At 43.7% G+C, this 20,249-nt stretch overlaps 1 protein-coding gene across 1 annotated transcript in view; it reads right to left on the bottom strand.

Annotated features, from left to right (window-relative positions):
• The window catches only part of LOC126281749 (furin-like protease 2), a 710,013-nt gene that overhangs the window by 273,049 nt on the left and 416,715 nt on the right, over positions 1–20,249 (bottom strand). Inside the window, 1 exon segment of the mRNA XM_049980936.1 lies at positions 7,741–7,900. Coding sequence (XP_049836893.1) covers positions 7,741–7,900 — 160 coding nt within the window.

Here is a 20,249-nt window from a genome sequence, read left to right as displayed (position 1 = left end):
AACATGAGACACCTGTTAATAAAGCAGTCCAGTCATTACGCTTGGAAATTTTTCGTTTGGCGCAAAGTTATGAGATCGTCCAGGAATGCAATCTTTAGATAGTTAATAATAGAATGGGTTTATTATTGTTCTTTTTTTAAAATCTTTATGTTAGGTTGAAGATTATATTCGTCTGAGAGATACAGCATGTAAATATGAACAATCGTTAGCTGGACCAGCAGTTCTTCAAAATATTTTATATTGATTTTGCTTTAATGTCTATTGATGATGTTGGTGGACCTGTAATGGCACAATGTGAGTGAGAATTTGGACGGCAACTTCATGATGGAAGCAAGGCTTCGTAAACATAAAGACAGCTTCTTCTGATCAGATGCTCTACAAAGAGCGTTTGACACTGTAAAATATTCCAAACACTCACGAAACTATAATACAGTGCTATTGTATCCACCATGGAGTCACCTGGAAGTACACACCACGACTGGTGTCTTGGTTTGGAAGACTGGTGTGAATGTAAGGCCGGCTCGGTGACGCAGTGCTTGAAGAAGGACCGAGCGAGGTGGCGCAGTGGTTAGCACACTGGACTCGCATTCGGGAGGACGACGGTTCAATCCCGTCTCCGGCCATCCTGATTTAGCTTTTCCGTGATTTCCCTAAATCGTTTCAGGCAAATGTCGGGATGGTTGCTTTGAAAGGGCACGGCCGATTTCCTTCATAACCCGAGCTGGCGCTCCGTCTCTAATGACCTCGTTGTCGACGGGACATTAAACACTAACCACCACCACCACCACTTGAAGAAGATACCTAAGATCACTCTCAAATGGCTGAAGACATCCTGAACACTATTTTAATAGAAACAGAAGCCGCTGTAAGTTCAAGAACCATCGTTCATGGAGGTTTTGACCCCAAAAATTATTATCTGTTTCTGATAAGGCATTATCACGATTTGAAAGAACATCCATGAAAATGAAGCCTTAGTATTAGAAAAGTTGTTTACTTCGAGAGGATATCAAGCTGCTTATCTCGCCTGAAACAGGACAGAATGGCGAGGAAGTTAGTGAACTGAAAGAGGTAGTTACGTCGTCTGTTGCCATTTTCAAATAAATGGTAGACAGTGCTGAATTCTGCAGCAAGAAATTGTATGATGTAACACTGCTATGGTTCCTGTGTAAAAAGCTGCATGTGATTGCGCTTATCAGTAACAAAATTAGAAATAAAAGACAAGGTGTAGTCTTTTAACCCCGCCATTCAATCTGTAGGGCGAAGAAGCATTGTGGAGTTATACGAGTAGAATATCACTGTGACGACTCGTTGATGATATTGCTTCTTGAGTGAGGGAGAATTATCTTCATAATGAATGACATACACGATGTGTTGCGAACCAAATATGGATTGAGAGATAACTGAAGAAAGGAGCATCATAAATGAGATATACTAAAAAAATTAATATAAATATAGGAAACACCGAAGTAGACGGAAAGAAGGAACTCTGCTTGTTAGGGAACAGAATATTACATACGGAGGAGGCAAGGCGGACATATAAATCAGGTTAGCACAGGCAAAGAAACCACTCCAGAGCAAAAAAAAAAAAAAAAAGAAATGTTCTAATATTAAACATCGGCCGCAACTTAAGATGGAAATTTTTGAGAAAGTACCTTTTGGATACAGCAGTGTGTCAGTTACGGATTGTGGGGAAAATGGGAAAGAAGAGAATCGAAGCGTTGGAGATGTGGTACTATAGAAGGATCATGTTAATTGGGTGAACAGATAAAAAATTTGGTTCAACGCAGAGGAACGTGTGGAAACATTGATAAGAAGGAGAGACAAGCTATGATGCTGGGACGTGGGTTACAATTCAAGGTGTGACTTTCATGGAAGTAGATGCAGCTGTTATGCTGACTGTTGGCATACCTGTAGCATTCTGAGATTTTTGGCTGCAACGGCAGCTCCACCTATAGGCCGTACTGGGCAGTCGTGAGTCGGGCGCCAAGCAGTCGGCGATGAGCCGAGAACTAGGTAGTTCCACAAGCACTTCCGATGTGGGGCGTGAGTTGCTGAGCCGTGGACCGGAAAAATGTTTTCTTCTTGGCCCGGTACACGGTCTGTCGGCTAGCTCGCAAAACTATGTTCGATTGCAGTCATTGTTCTTTGTTACTATTAAGGGATGTAGAAGTGACTATCCGACAGTGAAGGATTCAGCCACAGCCCCCGGTAGCTGAGTGGTCAGCGCGACAGACTGTCTATCCTAAGGGCCCGGGTTCGTTTCCGGGCTGGGTCGGAGATTTTCTCCGCTCAGGGACTGGGAGTTGTGTTGTCATAATCATCATCATTTCATCCCCCTTCGACGCGCAAGTCGCCGGAGTGGCGTCAAATCGAAGGACTTGCACCAGGCAAGCGTCTACCCGACGGGAGGCCCTCGTCACACGCCATCATCATCAGCCACAGCTAAACTTCCTGGAGGAAAGTTATTCGCACACAGCCTACGGTAATACCAGGAACTGCGAAATTAATGTTCTAAATTTGAAGTGTTTGCCTACCTAAGCTATACTTCACTGCTGTCCGGTTTAACAACTGCAGTAAGCATGTTTGAGATCTGTGACTATTATGATCGTTATATTAAACGATCCCGATAATGTACGTACTGGCTAGGCCTCTGTTTAACCCCTGTGCAGTTTATGTAATTAGTAGTTCTTGTTATTTGTATTTTACACACGTTAATGTAATTGCGATTGAAATTACGTGCAAGTGGCCAAGACTAGAAGATGATTTACTTATGTTACTGAACTGAGCATCAATGAGTTTACGGGCAATCACTATGAAAGCGCTTGTCAAATACCGTGGGGAGGTGGTCCATCCAACCGTCATAAGAAAACTGCTCAGTGCGAGTTGTGTGATATACAAACTGTATTCTACAGGTTATGGTAATTCACGAGAAGTTAAACGAACTTTGCCTCTTGCAATCTTAAAATGATTGCCTTGTGTTGTAGGCTAAGGCTAAGCGTTGTGACCTTTCGACGGTAAATGTAATAAACCCTGTCCAATTGGTACGGTGGATTTACAACGGTTAATGGTGGCCACTATCTCCCACTCCTTTCTAGGTTATCTGAGCTACACATTTATATAGTCGCTCCGGTTTTAAAGTGGTGAACAGTGTGGCTCTTGGGGAATTCGAGTTATTAATGCGACGTGTCGATATAACATCTGACCAGATGTACGCTCAACCGCAGAATAAACAAACAGGTTGCTGGCGTTTATTTCTGAAACAGTTTTATGAAGGGTGTTCAATAAGCTATGTGACACATACTTTTGTCGGACGATTTAGGTTGTGGAACACTGTGGAATATTCCCTATTTAGCCCCTATAGTGTCATGACGTTCCGATAGGTGGCATCGCCATGAATAGCTTTCAATATGGCGTCTATAACGGAGGTGCGATCCAAACAGAGAGCTGTCACTGAGTTCTCTTTGGCGGAAAACTAGAGCATAGTAGATACTGAGAGTCGCTTGCAGAATGTCTACGGAGACGTCGCGGTCAACAAAAACACGGTGAGTCGCTGAACGAGGCGTTTCTCTTCATTGCAACAACGCTGCGCAGACCTGTGCGATCTCCCGCGTAGCGACTGGCCACACACAGCTGTGACTCCTGCATTGTTTGAACTTGTGGTCCGTCTCATTCGAGCTAATCGACGGATCACAATGGAACACCTCGCCTCACGTCTAGTGTCACTGTTGGTAGTGCTGACACACTGGTCCACAAGTTGGGGTCTCTGGAGTGTATTGCACTACCGTGTAGAGAAGACCTTAGCTTGTTCATCACCACAAAAATCCAAAATCTCAAGATCTCACACAAGTCTGTGCACCCGAGAAGATCTCACAAAACTTCTTTTCTTCGTCACCCACCTTGCAGTCCGGATCCCGTTACTTCCGCTGTAAGCGGCACGTAGACGTTGCATAACTGCCAGAGCTCACCATCTGCAGCATCGTTGACAGAACCGACTGCGGACCTTTGGTGCAGACCCGGGTGGAGGGTCTGAATCAGAGGCTCAGACGGTTTTGCGACCGTATTGGCTGCAGATTCCTGGACTTGCGCCATAGGGTGGTGGGGTTTCGGGTTCCGCTGAATAGGTCAGGAGTTCACTACACTCAGCTGGCGGCTACACGGGTAGCGGAGGCTGTGTGGCGTGGACTGGGCGGTTTTTTAGGTTAGAAGGCCTCAGGAAAGTGCGGGATGGGCTGCAATGTCAAAGGGTGCTTGGCAATTACAGGACGTGCTTGGTTCAAGGAACAGTCGGAATTATAGTTGTAAATTGTTGTAGTTGCGCTGGAAAAGTCCCTGAGCTTCGAGCGCTAATAGAAAGCACAGAAGCTGATATCGTTATAGGTACAGAAAGCTGGCTAAAGCCTAAAATAAGTTCTGCAGAAATTTTTACGAAGTCTCAGACGGTGTTCAGGAAAGATAGATTAGGCAGAATTGGTGGTGGAGTGTTTGTGTCTGTCAGTAGTGGTTTATCTTGTAGTGAAGTCGAAGTAGATACTCTGTGCGAATTGGTGTGGGTGGAGGTTATACTTAACAGCCGAATTAAGTTAATAATTGGCTCCTTCTACCGACCCCCAGACTCCGATGATACAGTTGCGGAACAGTTCAGAGAAAGTATGAGTCTCGTAACAAATAAATACCCCACTCATGCGGTTATAGTTGGTGGGGACTTCAACCTACCCTCGGTATGTTGGCAAAAATACTTGTTCAAAACCGGTGGTAGGCAGAAGACGTCTTCCGAGATTTCCTAAATGCATTCTCCGAAAATTATTTCGAGCAGTTAGTCCACGAACCCACGCGAATTGTAAATGGTTGCGAAAACACACTTGACCTCTTGGCCACAAACAATCCAGAGCTGATAGAGAGCATCATGACTGATACAGGGATTAGTGATCACAAGGTCATATAGTTATAGTTGGTGGGGACTTCAACCTACCCTCGGTATGTTGGCAAAAATACTTGTTCAAAACCGGTGGTAGGCAGAAGACGTCTTCCGAGATTTCCTAAATGCATTCTCCGAAAATTATTTCGAGAAGTTAGTCCACGAACCCACGCGAATTGTAAATGGTTGCGAAAACACACTTGACTTCTTGGCCACAAACAATCCAGAGCTGATAGAGAGCATCATGACTGATACAGGGATTAGTGATCACAAGGTCATTGTAGCTAGGCTCAATACCATTTCTTCCAAACCCATCAGAAACAAACGCAAAATAATTTTATTTAAAAAAGCGGATAAAGTGCCACTAGAAGCCTTCCTAAAAGACAATTTCCATTCCTTCCGAACTGACTATGCGAATGTAGACGAGATGTGACTCAAATTCAAAGATATAGTAGCAACAGCAATTGAGAGATTCATACCTCATAAATTGGTAAGAGATGGAACGGATCCCCCGTGGTACAAAAAAAAGGTCCGAACGCTGTTGCAGAGGCAACGGAAAAAGCATGCGAAGTTCAGAAGAACGCGAAATCCCGAAGATGGGCTAAAATTTACAGACGCGCGAAATTTGGCACGTACTTCGATGCGAGATGCCTTTAATAGGTTCCACAACGAAACATTGTCTCGAAATTTGGTAGAAAATCCTAAGAAATTCTGGTCGTATGTAAAGTACACAAGCGGCAAGACGCAGTCAATACCTTCGCTGCGCAGTGCCGATGGTACTGTTATCGACGACTGTGCCGCTAAAGCGGAGTTATTGAACGCAGTTTTCCGAAATTCCTTCACCAGGGAAGACGAATGGAATATTCCAGAATTTGAAACACGAACATCTGCTAGCATGAGTTTCTTAGAAATAGATACCTTAGGGGTTGCGAAGCAACTCAAATCGCTTGATACGGGCAAGTCTTCAGGTCCGGATTGTGTACCGAATGGGTTCCTTTCGGATTGCGCTGATACTATAGCTCCCTACTTACCACTCATATACAACCGCTCGCTCACCGATAGATCTGTACCTACAGATTGGAAAATTGCGCAGGTCGCACCAGTGTTCAAGAAGGGTAGTAGGAGTAATCCATTTAACCACAGACCTATATCATTGACGTCGGTTTGCAGTAGGGTTTTGGACCATATACTGTATTCAAACATTATGAACCACCTCGAAGGGAACGATCTATTGACACGTAATCAGCATGGCTTCAGAAAACATCGCTCTTGTGCAACGCAGCTAGCTCTTTATTCGCACGAAGCAATGGCCGCTATCGACAGGGGATCTCAAGTTGATTCCGTATTTCTAGATTTCCGGGAAGCTTTTGACACCGTTCCTCACAAGCGACTTCTAATCAAGTTGCGGAGCTATCGGGTATCGTCTCAGTTGTTCGACTGGATTCGTGATTTCCTCTCAGGAAGGTCGCAGTTCGTAGTAATAGACGGCAAATCATCGAGTAAAACTGAAGTGATATCAGGTGTTCCCCAGGGAAGCGTCCTGGGACCTCTACTGTTCCTGATCTATATAAATGACCTGGGTGACAATCTGACCACTTCTCTTAGACTGTTCGCAGATGATGCTGTAATTTACCGTCTAGTAAGGTCATCCGAAGACCAGTATCAGCTGCAAAGCGATTTAGAAAAGGTTGCTATATGGTGTGTCAGGTGGCAGTTGACGCTAAATAACGAAAAGTGTGAGATGATCCACATGAGTTCGAAAAGAACTCCGTTGGAATTCGATTACTCGATAAATAGTACAATTCTCAAGGCTGTCAATTCAACTAAGTACCTGGGTGTTAAAATTACGAACAACTTCAGTTGGAAGGACCACATGGATAATATTGTCGGGAAGGCGAACCAAAGGTTGCGTTTCATTGGCAGGACACTTAGCAGATGCAAGAAGTCCACTAAAGAGACAGCTTACACTACACTCGTTCGTCCTCTGTTAGAATATTGCTGCGCGGTGTGGGATCCTTACCAGGTGGGATTGACGGAGGACATGGAAAGGGTGCAAAAAAGGGCAGCTCGTTTTGTATTATCGCCGTATAGGGGAGAGAGTGTGGCAGATATGATACACGAGTTGGGATGGAAGTCATTACAGCATAGACGTTTTTCGTCCCGCCAGACCTTTTTACGAAATTTCAGTCATCAACTTTCTCTTCCGAATGCGAAAATATTTTGTTGAGCCCAACCTACATAGGTAGGAATGATCATCAAAATAAAATAAGAGAAATCAGAGCTCGAACAGAAAGGTTTAGGTGTTCGTTTTTCCCGCTCGCTGTTCGGGAGTGGAATAGTAGATAGATAGTATGATTGTGGTTCGATGAACCCTCTGCCAAGCACTTAAATGTGAATTGCAGAGTAGTCATGTACATGTAGATGTAGAAGTTACTGATGCATTCAGACTTTGGCTCCGACGTCGATATGGGCATACAAGCCCTCTCAGTGAGGAAGCGTACGGCCGTCGGATTGTACGGAGATTATGTTGAAAAATAAGGTTTTGTAGCCAAAAGAGCGGGGTATGATAGGGTGTATCGGAATGCTGAATAAAACCAACGTGCTTTCATAAAAAAATATATGGCAATACTTATTGAAGACGCTTGGCATATAGTAACTGCCAAATTTAGTCGGTGCATGTAGGTATATTAGCACCGTTGGTTCAACTTAGACTCACTTATTAAATGGTAGTGTATTGTGTTTTCGTTTAAATGAAAATCGTTGAGATTTTAATTGAAACTGCGGTCAATTGCGTGTAGCTGGACAGCGGCCGCGCAGCCACTCACCGCCGATGCTGGCGTTGTAGGCGACTCCGACGCCGCAGTAGCTGTTGTAGGCGACGGCCGCCACCTCTCCCGCGCACCGCGTGCCGTGCTTGTTGTCGCCATTGTCGCGCGGCGTCGGGTCGCTGTCGTTGTCGTTGATATCCGTGCTGGCGAGCGGGTCCTGCGGGCACACACAGGGGTGGGTGGCGGTCGGTCAGCCATCGATCCGCCGCAGAATGCGCGGCGCGCGCTCGCACCGCGATTAAGCGCGTCTCCAGGCGACGAGCGTAGGTGGCCGCCGAGCGCATAGCTAGGCTAATGATTCACTTACCTGCTGCGCGCGTGTAAACTGGATTGGTCTACAAATATCTAAGGGCTAAATTTCATGAATTCCGCAAAAATGTGCAACTCTGTAACAAGAGGGCGCTTAAGTATTTTATTCTGAACTATCTGAGAATCCGACATTGCCCTGTATGTCTGTCACTCACTTATAGTAGTGCATCACCTCCTTTCCTCGCTCTCAATCTCCTCTCGCCCCTTTCTATCCACCTACTTCTCCGCATTCTTTCTGTCCACTACTTCCACCCCACACTCTCCGTCCTAGTTCCTACCCTCTCCGCCCGCTTCCTCTGCCCCTCTCTCTGTCTACCTCCTTCTCCCCAATTCTTTTTGTAAACTGCGCCCACCCACTACTCTCCATCCATCAACTCCCATCCCTGTTTCTGGCCATCTGCTACTGCTTCATCTCTTTTTTCGTCTCCTCATCATCCTCACCACGTCTCTCCCCTGTTTCCTTTTTATGTCCTTCGCCTTTTACTACACTCCCTTTCTCTGTCCATCCCACCCTAACCTGTCCCTCTATGTCGTACGACGACATATTTTGTAGGTACTGTCTGCTAATTGTGAAGATGTGAAAAGTGTTCAAAGTGGTTCAAATAACTCTGAGCGCTATGGGACTTAACATCAGTCCCATAGAACTTGGAACTACTTAAATCTAACTAACCTTAGGACATCAGACACATCCATGCCCGAGGCAGTATTCGAGCTTGCCACATTAGCAGTCACGCGGTTGCGGACTGAAGCACCTAGAACCGCTCGGCTACAGCGGCCGGCGTGAAAAATATCTCTGATGCGAAAATGAACAGCCCAAAATGTAATAAGCGATAAACTTTTTTCCCTTTCGTCACTTTGTGGATCGTTTAATCGAGAAATACGTTCACAAAGGTTTGTGTGTTTGTTTCAAATCACTAAGCACTCTCGTCCTCAGGTACGGTATGAATAAAATTTGAATATTCGCGGATCGTGGGCTACGCTTTTTATTCACTCCATTCTTCACCCATTTGATAGTTAGGTGGTTCTTACCTCCACATTTATTCTTTGGAGACAGTAAGTCACATGAGTGCCGAGTTTCGCTGAAATCCGTCTGGTACTACGTACATTTTTTTTTCGTTATGCGATTTTGATGATGTACAATCTACATGTTACTAACGGAAATCCCATGAAAATTCTTTTAGTAGTGCAGGACACTTGCGTGTTGAAACAGACAGACAAAGAGACACACGAATTTTTAGTAAAACTGTACATTACGATATCTTTTTTCCGTTGACCGATTCTGATGAAGTATAGCCTATACGTTGCCCCAAGCTACGTTAAAGGGAACAGTAAAGCCCCAAGGAAACCCATCTACTCGACAGAGCTCGACAAACAAGAGTGGCCCTTGATGAGTGGATACAATTGACCGTGAATTTGTAGCTGCATTGACGGAGGAGGAAAAGACCTACAGCTATTTTCAACCTGATGGAGCAACTGCCAATACAGCCAGCCGAACCTTGGAGCTCATTTACACAATCCTCGCTCGTGAGAGAGTTGTTAGAGCTGATCAGCCCGGTCATGGTCCTAGCTGGCCACCCACGTTTCCTGATCTGCCAGGATGCCATTACTTCGTCTTGGGAGCCCTCAGATCTAATGTATGTCGCAACAGCACTCACGGTCTTCAAGAACTGTACCAGAACATTTCGGATGAGAGTGCAGCAATTCCAGCAGTCCACCTTCGATCAAACTTCAACAACTTGCTTACCAAGGATTCATCAATAGATGAATAGGGGTCATTTTCAGTGTCAGCTGTATTCGGGTTACTGCTGTATTTCGTTCCCCTGTTGACATACCTCGTCCCAGGAACTCTGTTCTTCTTGCTGCTTTGATTTGGATATTAATATGTTAAAAGACGAATAGACAGATATGACGGTTTTACAATTTTTCCATTAGTACAGGTACAGATGGTGAACAGCTATAGGGGAACGCGAAAAACACAACACATTACCATGCCTAATAACGTGTTGGGAAACATACGAAATTCAAAACGGCATCCAAACGTCTTGTACTGGGCCAGCAGGTCCTGTATGGTTTTCAAGAGAGGTGGAGGTGGATAGCTATCCCGCACCCTTTTGTCAAAAGTACACCAGCAAGGCTCAATAAATTGAGATCTGATCACTGTCCAGGCCAGCGAAGACCTGACAGTTTATTTTCGTACTTACAAAAACAAATCTGGACGTTGTGTGAACAGGAATCATATTGTCCTGGAATACAGCATCCCCACTGGGAAACAAATAATGGATTATTGTACCGTGGGATGGGTGTTATCAGCTGAAATGGTCACATAAGCCCAAATCATCACTGATCCCATGCCATGTTTCAGCCACTGGGAAACAAATAATGAATTATTGTACCGTGGGATGGGTGTTATCAGCTGAAATGGTCACATAAGCCCAAATCATCACTGATCCCATGCCATGTTTCAGCCTTTTGACGTAAATTCGGCCAGGAGCTGGAACCAGTATGAAACGAAGGGGACCTAATGATGTTCTTCCACTGCTCCATAGCAGGCGTTCTATGGTTTCAACATCCAATTTTTATGTCAAAGGGATTTGCATCACAGAGAAGTGGTTTTCAAAGTGCAGCTCGCGCTTCAATTCCTTACTTACGAAGCTCCCATATTGCCGTTTTCGTGCTGACAGGGTTCGCGAATGCGAAATCAGCCCTGCAGTGAATGTTTGCAGCGGCCATCCTTTTATTTTCCGCGACAATACTCTTCAATGACTGGAAATATCGCTCAAAACACAATACTGTATGATATATTTCCGTTTTCTCTCTATGTGATATAAATAATTGATACAGTACCTCTTTAAACACCATACGCTTCGTCTCCCTTGGTTACGGAGGCAGGCCCCATACCAACAAATTACCCCCGTTTTAATTCAATTATATCCGACATAACGCACACATTCTACACAGAACGATATCCTGATCACGTCTGATACATGCAGAGTTTGAGGACATTGCTTAGTGGCCGTTTGTGGTCAAATACAACAAAGCAGCCTACAGGCTTACCTACCAACTGCGTGTCCCGCTGTGTTTCCATATATTTGTTTAACTCCTGAAAGGCTAACTGCTGAGCACATACAGCGTGTCCCAGGAGGAATGGTCCGTATTAGGAATGGTCAGTATTCAAGGATATGGCAGGAACGAACTTGTGAAGCAACGTAATCTAGTAAACATGGGCTCTAAAACGCGTTTACTTAAAATGGTTGATACTGTCATATTCCTGAATACTTACCATTCCTCCTGGAACAACTTTTATTACCTACATTTGCCTCCTAACCTCTAACGGATAAAGTTAACATGTACGTGAAAGAGGGGAACATTGTGTCTGAGGCACTACTATGTGACAGTAGCGTGCTCCAGCATTTTATTCTTCAGTATTGTAATTAGCCTCAACGTACAACACACAAACCCTTCTGCAGTGCGTTCTTGCACACTGTTGCCATTATTGATGGATGTTACAGGCACTCGCATTACACTTCAGCTATCACAAGGCCGTTTTGCTGCAAAATGGAAAAATGTTTTTGCAGATATCTTTCGGCTACTTACAATAACTCTGATGAGCGGGTTTACTGACGGTAGAATAATATAAGAGCTATATATGAAGATCATTGTTCTGCCATATGAAATGCAAGGAAAATTATTTTCTTATATTGTAGCAGTAACATTAATCACGTATATAACTGCAGAAACAAGTGTCGTAATTTAAATTGTATAAATCATTTGTTATTAATAAAGTTCGCATGATATCCTACTTTCCGAATACTGCACACAGTTTCTAGAATACTCGGAATATTATGCTGAATGTGATATGACTTTGCTTTTATCATACCACTGAACATACACTCCTGGAAATTGAAATAAGAACACCGTGAATTCATTGTCCCAGGAAGGGGAAACTTTATTGACACATTCCTGGGGTCAGATACATCACATGATCACACTGACAGAACCACAGGCACATAGACACAGGCAACAGAGCATCCACAACATCGGCACTAGTACAGTGTATATCCACCTTTCGCAGCAATGCAGGCTGCTATTCTCCCATGGAGACGATCGTAGAGATGCTGGATGTAGTCCTGTGGAACGGCTTGCCATGCCATTTCCACCTGGCGACTCAGTTGGACCAGCGTTCGGGCTGGACGTGAAGACCGCGTGAGACGACGCTTCATCCAGTCCCAAACACGCTCAATGGGGGACAGATCCGGAGATCTTGCTGGCCAGGGTAGTTGACTTACACCTTCTAGAGCACGTTGGGTGGAACGGGATACATGCGGACGTGCATTGTCCTGTTGGAACAGCAAGTTCCCTTGCCGGTCTAGGAATGGTAGAACGATGGGTTCGATGACGGTTTGGATGTACCCTGCACTATTCAGTGTCCCCTCGACGATCACCAGAGGTGTACGGCCAGTGTAGGAGATCGCTCCCCACACCATGATGCCGGGTGTTGGCCCTGTGTGCCTCGGTCGTATGCAGTCCTGATTGTGGCGCTCACCTGCACGGCGCCAAACACGCATACGACCATCATTGGCACCAAGGCAGAAGCGTCTCTCATCGCTGAAGACGACACGTCTCCATTCGTCCCTCCATTCACGCCTGTCGCGACACCACTGGAGGCGGGCTGCACGATGTTGGGGCGTGAGCGGAAGACGGCCTAACGGTGTGCGGGACCGTAGCCCAGCTTCATGGAGACGGTTGCGAATGGTCCTCGCCGATACCCCAAGAGCAACAGTGACCCTAATTTGCTGGGAAGTGGCGGTGCGGTCCCCTACGGCACTGCGTAGGATCCTGCGGTCTTGGCGTGCATACGTGCGTCGCTGCGGTCCGGTCCCAGGTCGACGGGCACGTGCACCTTCCGCCGACCACTGGCGACAACATCGATGTACTGTGGAGACCTCACGCCCCACGTGTTGAGCAATTCGGCGGTACGTCCACCCGGCCTCCCGCATGCCCACTATACGCCCTCGCTCAAAGTCCGTCAACTGCACATATGGTTCACGTCCACGCTGTCGCGGCATGCTACCAGTGTTAAAAACTGCGATGGAGCTCCGTATGCCACGGCAAACTGGCTGACACTGACGGCGGCGGTGCACAAATGCTGTGCAGCTAGCGCCATTCGACGGCCAACACCGCGGTTCCTGGTGTGTCCGCTGTGCCGTGCGTGTGATCATTGCTTGTACAGTCCTCTCGCAGTGTCCGGAGCAAGTATGGTGTATCTGACACACCGGTGTCAATGTGTTCTTTTTTCCATTTCCAGAAGTGTATAATCGAACGGTTTGAACTAATTACTTTGCTTAGAGGATATTGTGTTAAATGTAGATGCTGTGGTCTGCTTCTTTCTATTGAAATGATAATAAAGAAATGTGTAAAAGTTTTGTTTTATTGCCTTTTCAAGTGGAGTTTACTTTTCTCCACTATTTCTTTCTTTTATTGAGGATAGGCCCAAAAGTATTTGGAGTTTAAAAAAATTAGAGAAATGAATCTCAGCAAATTGGTAAACTGTATGACAAATATTTTTCTCTATGTTGATAAGAAACAACTCATTAAACATGAAAAATCTATAAGAATCCGTGTGTCATAAACAAACACAATGGTAGCCCATCTTTGTGACAGATGAACTGAACTTGGCTTTCCCTGCCTTACATGTCAGCTCTCGATGCTCTCCTGAGCTAAAGTTTACTTTTGACAATTAACATACTAAATTCCTGTCAAATTTTAAGGATAACGGTTACAAAATTCCACAAATATGAAAACTAAGTGTCTCGGTGCATATTTGCATGACTTACGTTTCAAAAAGTTCTTAAAGGGTTATAAAGCTGCCCACTTTTCTTGCATGAAATAGATCTCTGCCTTGTTGATTTTAAACAAGGTATTGACAGTTTTAGCCTTGAAAAAAAAGCACTGGAAGAATTTAGCGGGATAAGGAGATTAGAAACGTTTACCATCAAGGAGAAAAGCTCAAAAGGGAAAAAAACTACAACAAAACGTAGGAGAGCTTTCACTTTGCATGAGGAGAGCAACAGGATGACAGGCTCGCTACGGTCCTGTTACGACTTTCTGGCACAGGAAAGTGTGTGCCGGACCGGCTTTCGAACCTGGGATTTTTTGCAAGGTAGATCAGCTATTGGCGGATGTAAAGCTGTGATGGAGGGGCACGAGTCGTGCTTCAATAGGTCAGTCACTGAAGCACTTTCTCGCGATATGGGAAAGGTCCCTCGTTCTATTTCCGGTCTCGTGCACTGCTTTAAGCTGCCAGGAAATTTCTTACCAGTACACACGCTGCTGCGGAAAGAAAACTCATTCTCCGTCCCTGATGAACACAGCGCTGCACAGTCAGCAGCAGAAAATAAAAGAAAGATGGAATAATGACGAAATTACGCTTACATTTATTACATCATAAAGTAACAAAAGCGGTCATACCTAATATATTGATAAACAGCAGTCTTGGTAGCCAATATATGATACATTTTTTAGTTTTCTGGTTTCACTATACCGATTTGGGCTTGTAAAACCATATTCTGATCAAGAGTCAGGGTACCCTCCGCCACACACCGTCAGATGGCTTGTGGAGTACGGATGTAGATGTAGATGTAGATGTAGACCTGAGGAGCCGGTGAAGGGAACTGTTGCATGTTGTTGGCTGGAACCTCTCACCATCTGCTCAGTTTGTGAAAAGTACGTTGGTACTCCACAGTGATTCCTTGTCCCGGCTCCTCGCGTTTTCTGGAGCCTTGGTCTCGGGATGTCTCCCATAGAAGCTCAGGAGAATATTCTGCGTCCGTAACGCTTTGAATTTCTAGGTCAACATTTCAGTTGGAAATATCGTTCTTGTTAAACACAATTAGCTCTATATTCACATGAAGTAAAGATTGCTATCGACAGGGCATCTCTAATTCACCCAGTATTTTTATATTTCCAAAAGGCTTTTAACACCGTTCCTCACAAACGGTTTCTAATCATATTACGTGCAAAAAGAGTATCAGTTGTTTGGCGCAATTCGTGGTTTTCTGTCAGAAAGGTCACCGTTCGTATTATCTGACGGAAAATCTTCGAATAAAGCAAAAGCGATAATTGGTGTTCCGCAGGGAAAGCTTTTAGGTCCTCTGCTGTACCTGATCCGTATAAACGATCTAGGAGACCATCTGAGCAGCCTTCATGGATTGTTTGCAGCAATGGTGCAGTAATTTTCCCCCTCGTACAGTAATCAGGTGATTAAAATTAATTTAAAAATGACTTAGACAAGATGTCTGCATTGTGCGAAGAGCTAATATTCACTGTAAATAATGTGAAGTTACGTGCATGAGTATTAGCAGGAATCCGCAAATTTTCTCTTACTTGGTAAATCACACCAATTTAAACGCTATGGATTCTACTAAATACTTAGGGATTACGGATAATTAAATTTCAACTATCATTAAAATTAAGGCGTTTTTCGTTGCGACAGGGTCTTCTCATGAAGACTGAATCACCAATTTTCTCCTCTGAATGGGAAAATATTTTGTTGGCGCCCACTTACAACTGCAGAAACGATCATTGTAGTAAAACAAGAAAAATCGAAGCTCACATGGCAAGCTTTAACTGTCGGTTTTTCTCATGTGCTGCTAGAGATTAGAACGGTAAAGAAATAGCTTTTTCGATGAACCCTGAGCCTGGAACTTACTTTTGAGCTACTGAGTACTCATGTAGATGAAGATGTACATGTAAAGACGTAGAATAGAGTATCCTGACTCGAACATCGACCTAATGTAACAAGAAACGTGATTCATCCGACTAGGTGAGGAGTTTATATTCATGTACGTTGCAGTCTCGATGGCCATGTACCTCGTAAGTGTTGACGTCACTGGATCGACATGGGAACAAGGGCGCAGGGAACGTGCGCTTTTAGGTGAGTTCCCAAAGCTTGTACCTTCACCGGCATAGTACAGTGTTTCCCAATGTATCATCTACGACCTTATTTCGTGCTTTACAGACCGAGCAGGCCCTGACCGAGTTCTGTGATGCGTAGAGGTCGAGCAGTTTGTTGCGTACTTTTCAGAGATGGTCGCAATAGTAGCACACGAACAGCCAACCACTTACTTGCGAGATGCTCGTGCCTGGGTCTCAGACCACAACAGTCTTCCCTTTGGGAGCCTGCGTTAGTGTCCTTGCTCTTTTGGAATCAGTATCGTGGCTAGAATGATTCTCCATTCGCTGCACACCACTCATACCCTTTCCTTGCCGCGTCAATTTGTCGTAACATAATGAGGCGGTGGTCATACTGTTACGCCTCAGCTGTTTACAATACATTTAAGTTAGCGCTTAAGTTGTAAATTATATTTCATTCATTTATTTTTATCCTAACCTTCAAGTTATTTTCAAATATGTTATTGAGTGTGCTGTGTACATTGTTAAATAGGACCTAGACGGGTCACGAACTTACAGTTTAGAATATTAAAGATATACAATATTATAGATCGTGTTACTGCTGAGGGGAAGGTGCTGAACTGGCTCTTGGCAAGAAAGAATACCAGTCACAATTCCCTGAATCAAATGTTTCTTAGTTTCTATGGTTTACATAGGATGGAAGACCTTGAAGGTAGCTCTAACGGTGTCCTTCGTCATACGATCGCAACGTATGCACCCTATCGTTGTCGATAGTACAATAAGGCCTTGACATCATTTGTTTTCCCATAAAGGTAACCTTTCATTACCTGCATTTTGGCGCACTTTTGCACCGTAATGTGAGATGTTCAGTCTGTTCCCCCATCCTATTGAATGGTATATCAAATAACATTAAAATATGATCGAGTGAATCAACGAAAAACGAGACATTTTTAAATTCATTCTACCATCTAAATAAAACGTTTAAAACTTTCTAGAAATCTTTTGAGCCCTCTCTCTATGCAAAACATGCCAAAATAAACCTCTACTATCATCGAGCCCCACAGGTGTGTCCGTGACGCTTAGTATCTTCTGTATTAGTAACTACACATTTTACTTTGACGCAGTTTTATGACTTTTTCTAATTTGTCAAGTCAGTCATAATTTTGGAGAAAAATCATAAAAATTTTCCCACGGCTGTGTTAAATGCACTTTTCCTCCCTTAAGTGCCCCACAGACGTTTGCGGTTGAAACTAATTTATCAGTGATCAGTGTCTGAAGCGAAATATGCCATTGAAGACGGTGTTATGCTTTCAGTGTTCAGCAGTCCTTCTTGTGATAATAACATGTTTACTTTGCTGGATTATTTCATATCAGTTCTCTATTCTACGTGCTAAAATGTTTAAGAGAAGAGGGCTATCAGATGAGGAGATAAGGGAATTCTTGAAGAAGTCTTCTGAATCTGAAACCCCACATTGCGAAAGTGAATATTCCAGTGATGATGACGACCAGTTAGAATGGGGTAGATGTCGCTGAAAACTCAGAACTACACGCAGATTCTGATGATGAAGAACCCCTTTACGAACATGGAGATGAACAATTTCGCTGAGAGTAGCTTACTGTTTTCTCGTTATGGGATTAAAATTTGGTCTACAGGTCCTCATGTTGGAATTTCCCGTAGGTGCAGCGAAGAGGATGTATTGAAAGGAGACCAGGAACCTACAAGTTATTCGATTAGGAACCGTGATAATGAATAATCTTGTTTTATGTCGTTGTTTCGTGTATCCTTATTGATGAAGTGTGAAGGTAGAATTGTATACGGGGGCTGTATTGATACAGATATGCACGAAATGGAAATGTTTTTTGGTTTTCCGACCTTGACTAGAGTTCAAAAGTGTAGAAATGAAGATATCAGCCAGCTCTGGAGTGTTGGGAATGGCTGCTCACTGTTCAATGGAACTATGTCTGTACTTTGACAGTGCAGCAGCCCGATGTGAACATGGGTCAAATGACAACTTGGAAACAATCAGAAAAGGTTTTGAAATGTGGGAAATTACCCTATGGGATGCCTAGATTGCAGGATGGTGCATGACCGTGGACAAAGAACTGCTCACAATTCGAGGTCGCTGCCCGTTTCGACAGTACATCTCATCAAAACCTCGCAGGTATGGAATAAAGTTCTGGGCAGTTTGTGAGAGTGCAAGAAGCTACTGCTGGGAGACGAAAGTGTATTTGGTGAAGAAGGAAGAAACGACAGCTGTGCGACTTGGACAGAATGTTGTGAAAACCCTGCTGTTTGATCTAGAAAAGGCTGGACGTAGTATCACCTGTGATAATAATTCACACACAGACATTTAGATTTAACCTGTGATAATTATTTACGTCTCTTCATTTAGCTCATTATTTGTTAACAAAAGATCTGGTTCTAGTCGGTACTGTCCCCAAACACAAAGATGAACTGTTTGCCGATTTAATTACGTTTAAAGGACGTGAACTATGCTCTACATTATTTGGTATCCAACCAGGTGTGGTGCCAGCCTCTTATGTTCCTAAGAAAAACAAAGTTGTTACCGTCCTTCGCTCTCTTCATGGCCAATCAACGGTGTCATCATTACAAATAAAGAAAACTGAAGTTATAATGACATACAATGCCACAAAGGGCTGTCTTGATACCGTGGACCAGAAGACAGGATGCTACAGTGTGAAGAGAAAAACAAAGCGCTGGCCATCGGTGGTCTTCCTAAACATTATCGACGTAAGTGTATTGAATGCGCACATAACTCGTATTGTGCTGGCTGCCATCTGAGACGTCTGAGTTTCGTCATTAATCTGGGAAAGCAATTAGCAAGGGTAAAAAGTATATGACTTCATTACTAGCTCGAAAATTAGAAAGAGAAGTGAAACCACCAGCTAAGAAAAGATGTGCACGTTGTGTAGAGAAGAAAGAAAGAAAAAGTGAAATAACGTGATATAAGTGCACCAAATCTGTAAGATCGGAATATTCTGTAGGCCATGCGCTAATTTGCTGTAAAAATAAGTGAGACCACTAAAAGTACCAAAACTGTGCTTTTTTAATTATTTTTAAATTATTTATACCTCAGCAGTCATCCACATCGTAAGTAGTCCAAATAGTGGAAATTTACGTCAATTTAAACAACATGGGCCTGTGAGGCCGGCCTGGTATGCAATTCTATACAGATTTTCTGGTAAGCAGAGGGTTCATAGGAACCTTACTGACAGATGCTGGTTTACAATATTAGACAACGATTTATGCAACATATTTTAATGGAAAACTACATAGAAGGGGATAAGACTTATAGACGATAATACCTAAAGTTCCAAATTTAATCTCGTATTGAGCCATATATATGACAATGAACACCAAGAGGAAAAGAATGGGAGCGTCGGTCATTGACTTGGAACTGGTCAGTAATGTTAATCACTTATGTTTTGCCACCCCTGAATATATATTCTTCTAAGAGATTTCTGTTATTGGTGTTGAACACCAAATCTTATTGCTTGAATCTGAACTAAACTTTACCTTACGCACATTTTTGTAAGTTTTTGCAGCTGCTGAGTAAAGCAGTTTTCTTATTACTTCGACTTCCCCAGACTTCTGCCGTTCGGCGTCCTGCAGCTCCATTAAGAAATTACATGCGGTTATCGATTCGGACTCTTTTAAAAGCATTGCCTGACATAATTCTACTAGCGACCTCGACTGACGTTCCGAATTAAATAATTCAAAAAACTGCTAGTTGTCTGGCTACTTTTCTTATGGAAGTCTGAAATTAAAATCGAGTCGGTATATCCAAAACAATTAAGTTTATGAATCCGAGAAGCACAACTCTGTGACTGCCACTGAGTACTAGAAACACGTGGAAATATTTTCGTCATCACATTTTATTTTTAAACCTTCTGCTAAACTCTAGTATCCGTAAACATGAATAGAGTTGTTCTTTTTAATTATATTTATTTATTTTTTGAGTCATCAGTCTTCTAAAGGGTTTGATACTGCCCGCCACGAATACCCTCCTGTTCCAACCTCTTCATCTCAGAGTAGCATTTACAATTTACGACCTCCATTATTTGCTGAATGTATTTCAATCTCTGACTTTCTTTACAGTTTTTACTCTCGACAGCTCCATGTCCGAGGCAGGATTCGAACCTGCGACCTTAGTAAGTCACTCGGTTCCACACTGTAGTGCCTAGAACCGCACGGCCACGTCGGCCGGCTGCAAAGCTTTACTCCAAATGTATCTTCTCAAATGTCTTCCTCAAATTAAAGCCTC

This window comes from Schistocerca gregaria, chromosome 7, assembly GCF_023897955.1.
Source record: "Schistocerca gregaria isolate iqSchGreg1 chromosome 7, iqSchGreg1.2, whole genome shotgun sequence".
Classification (NCBI taxonomy): Eukaryota; Metazoa; Arthropoda; class Insecta; order Orthoptera; family Acrididae; genus Schistocerca; species Schistocerca gregaria.
Note: the sequence above shows the minus strand (reverse complement) of the source record. Positions and strands in the feature narration are given on the sequence as shown.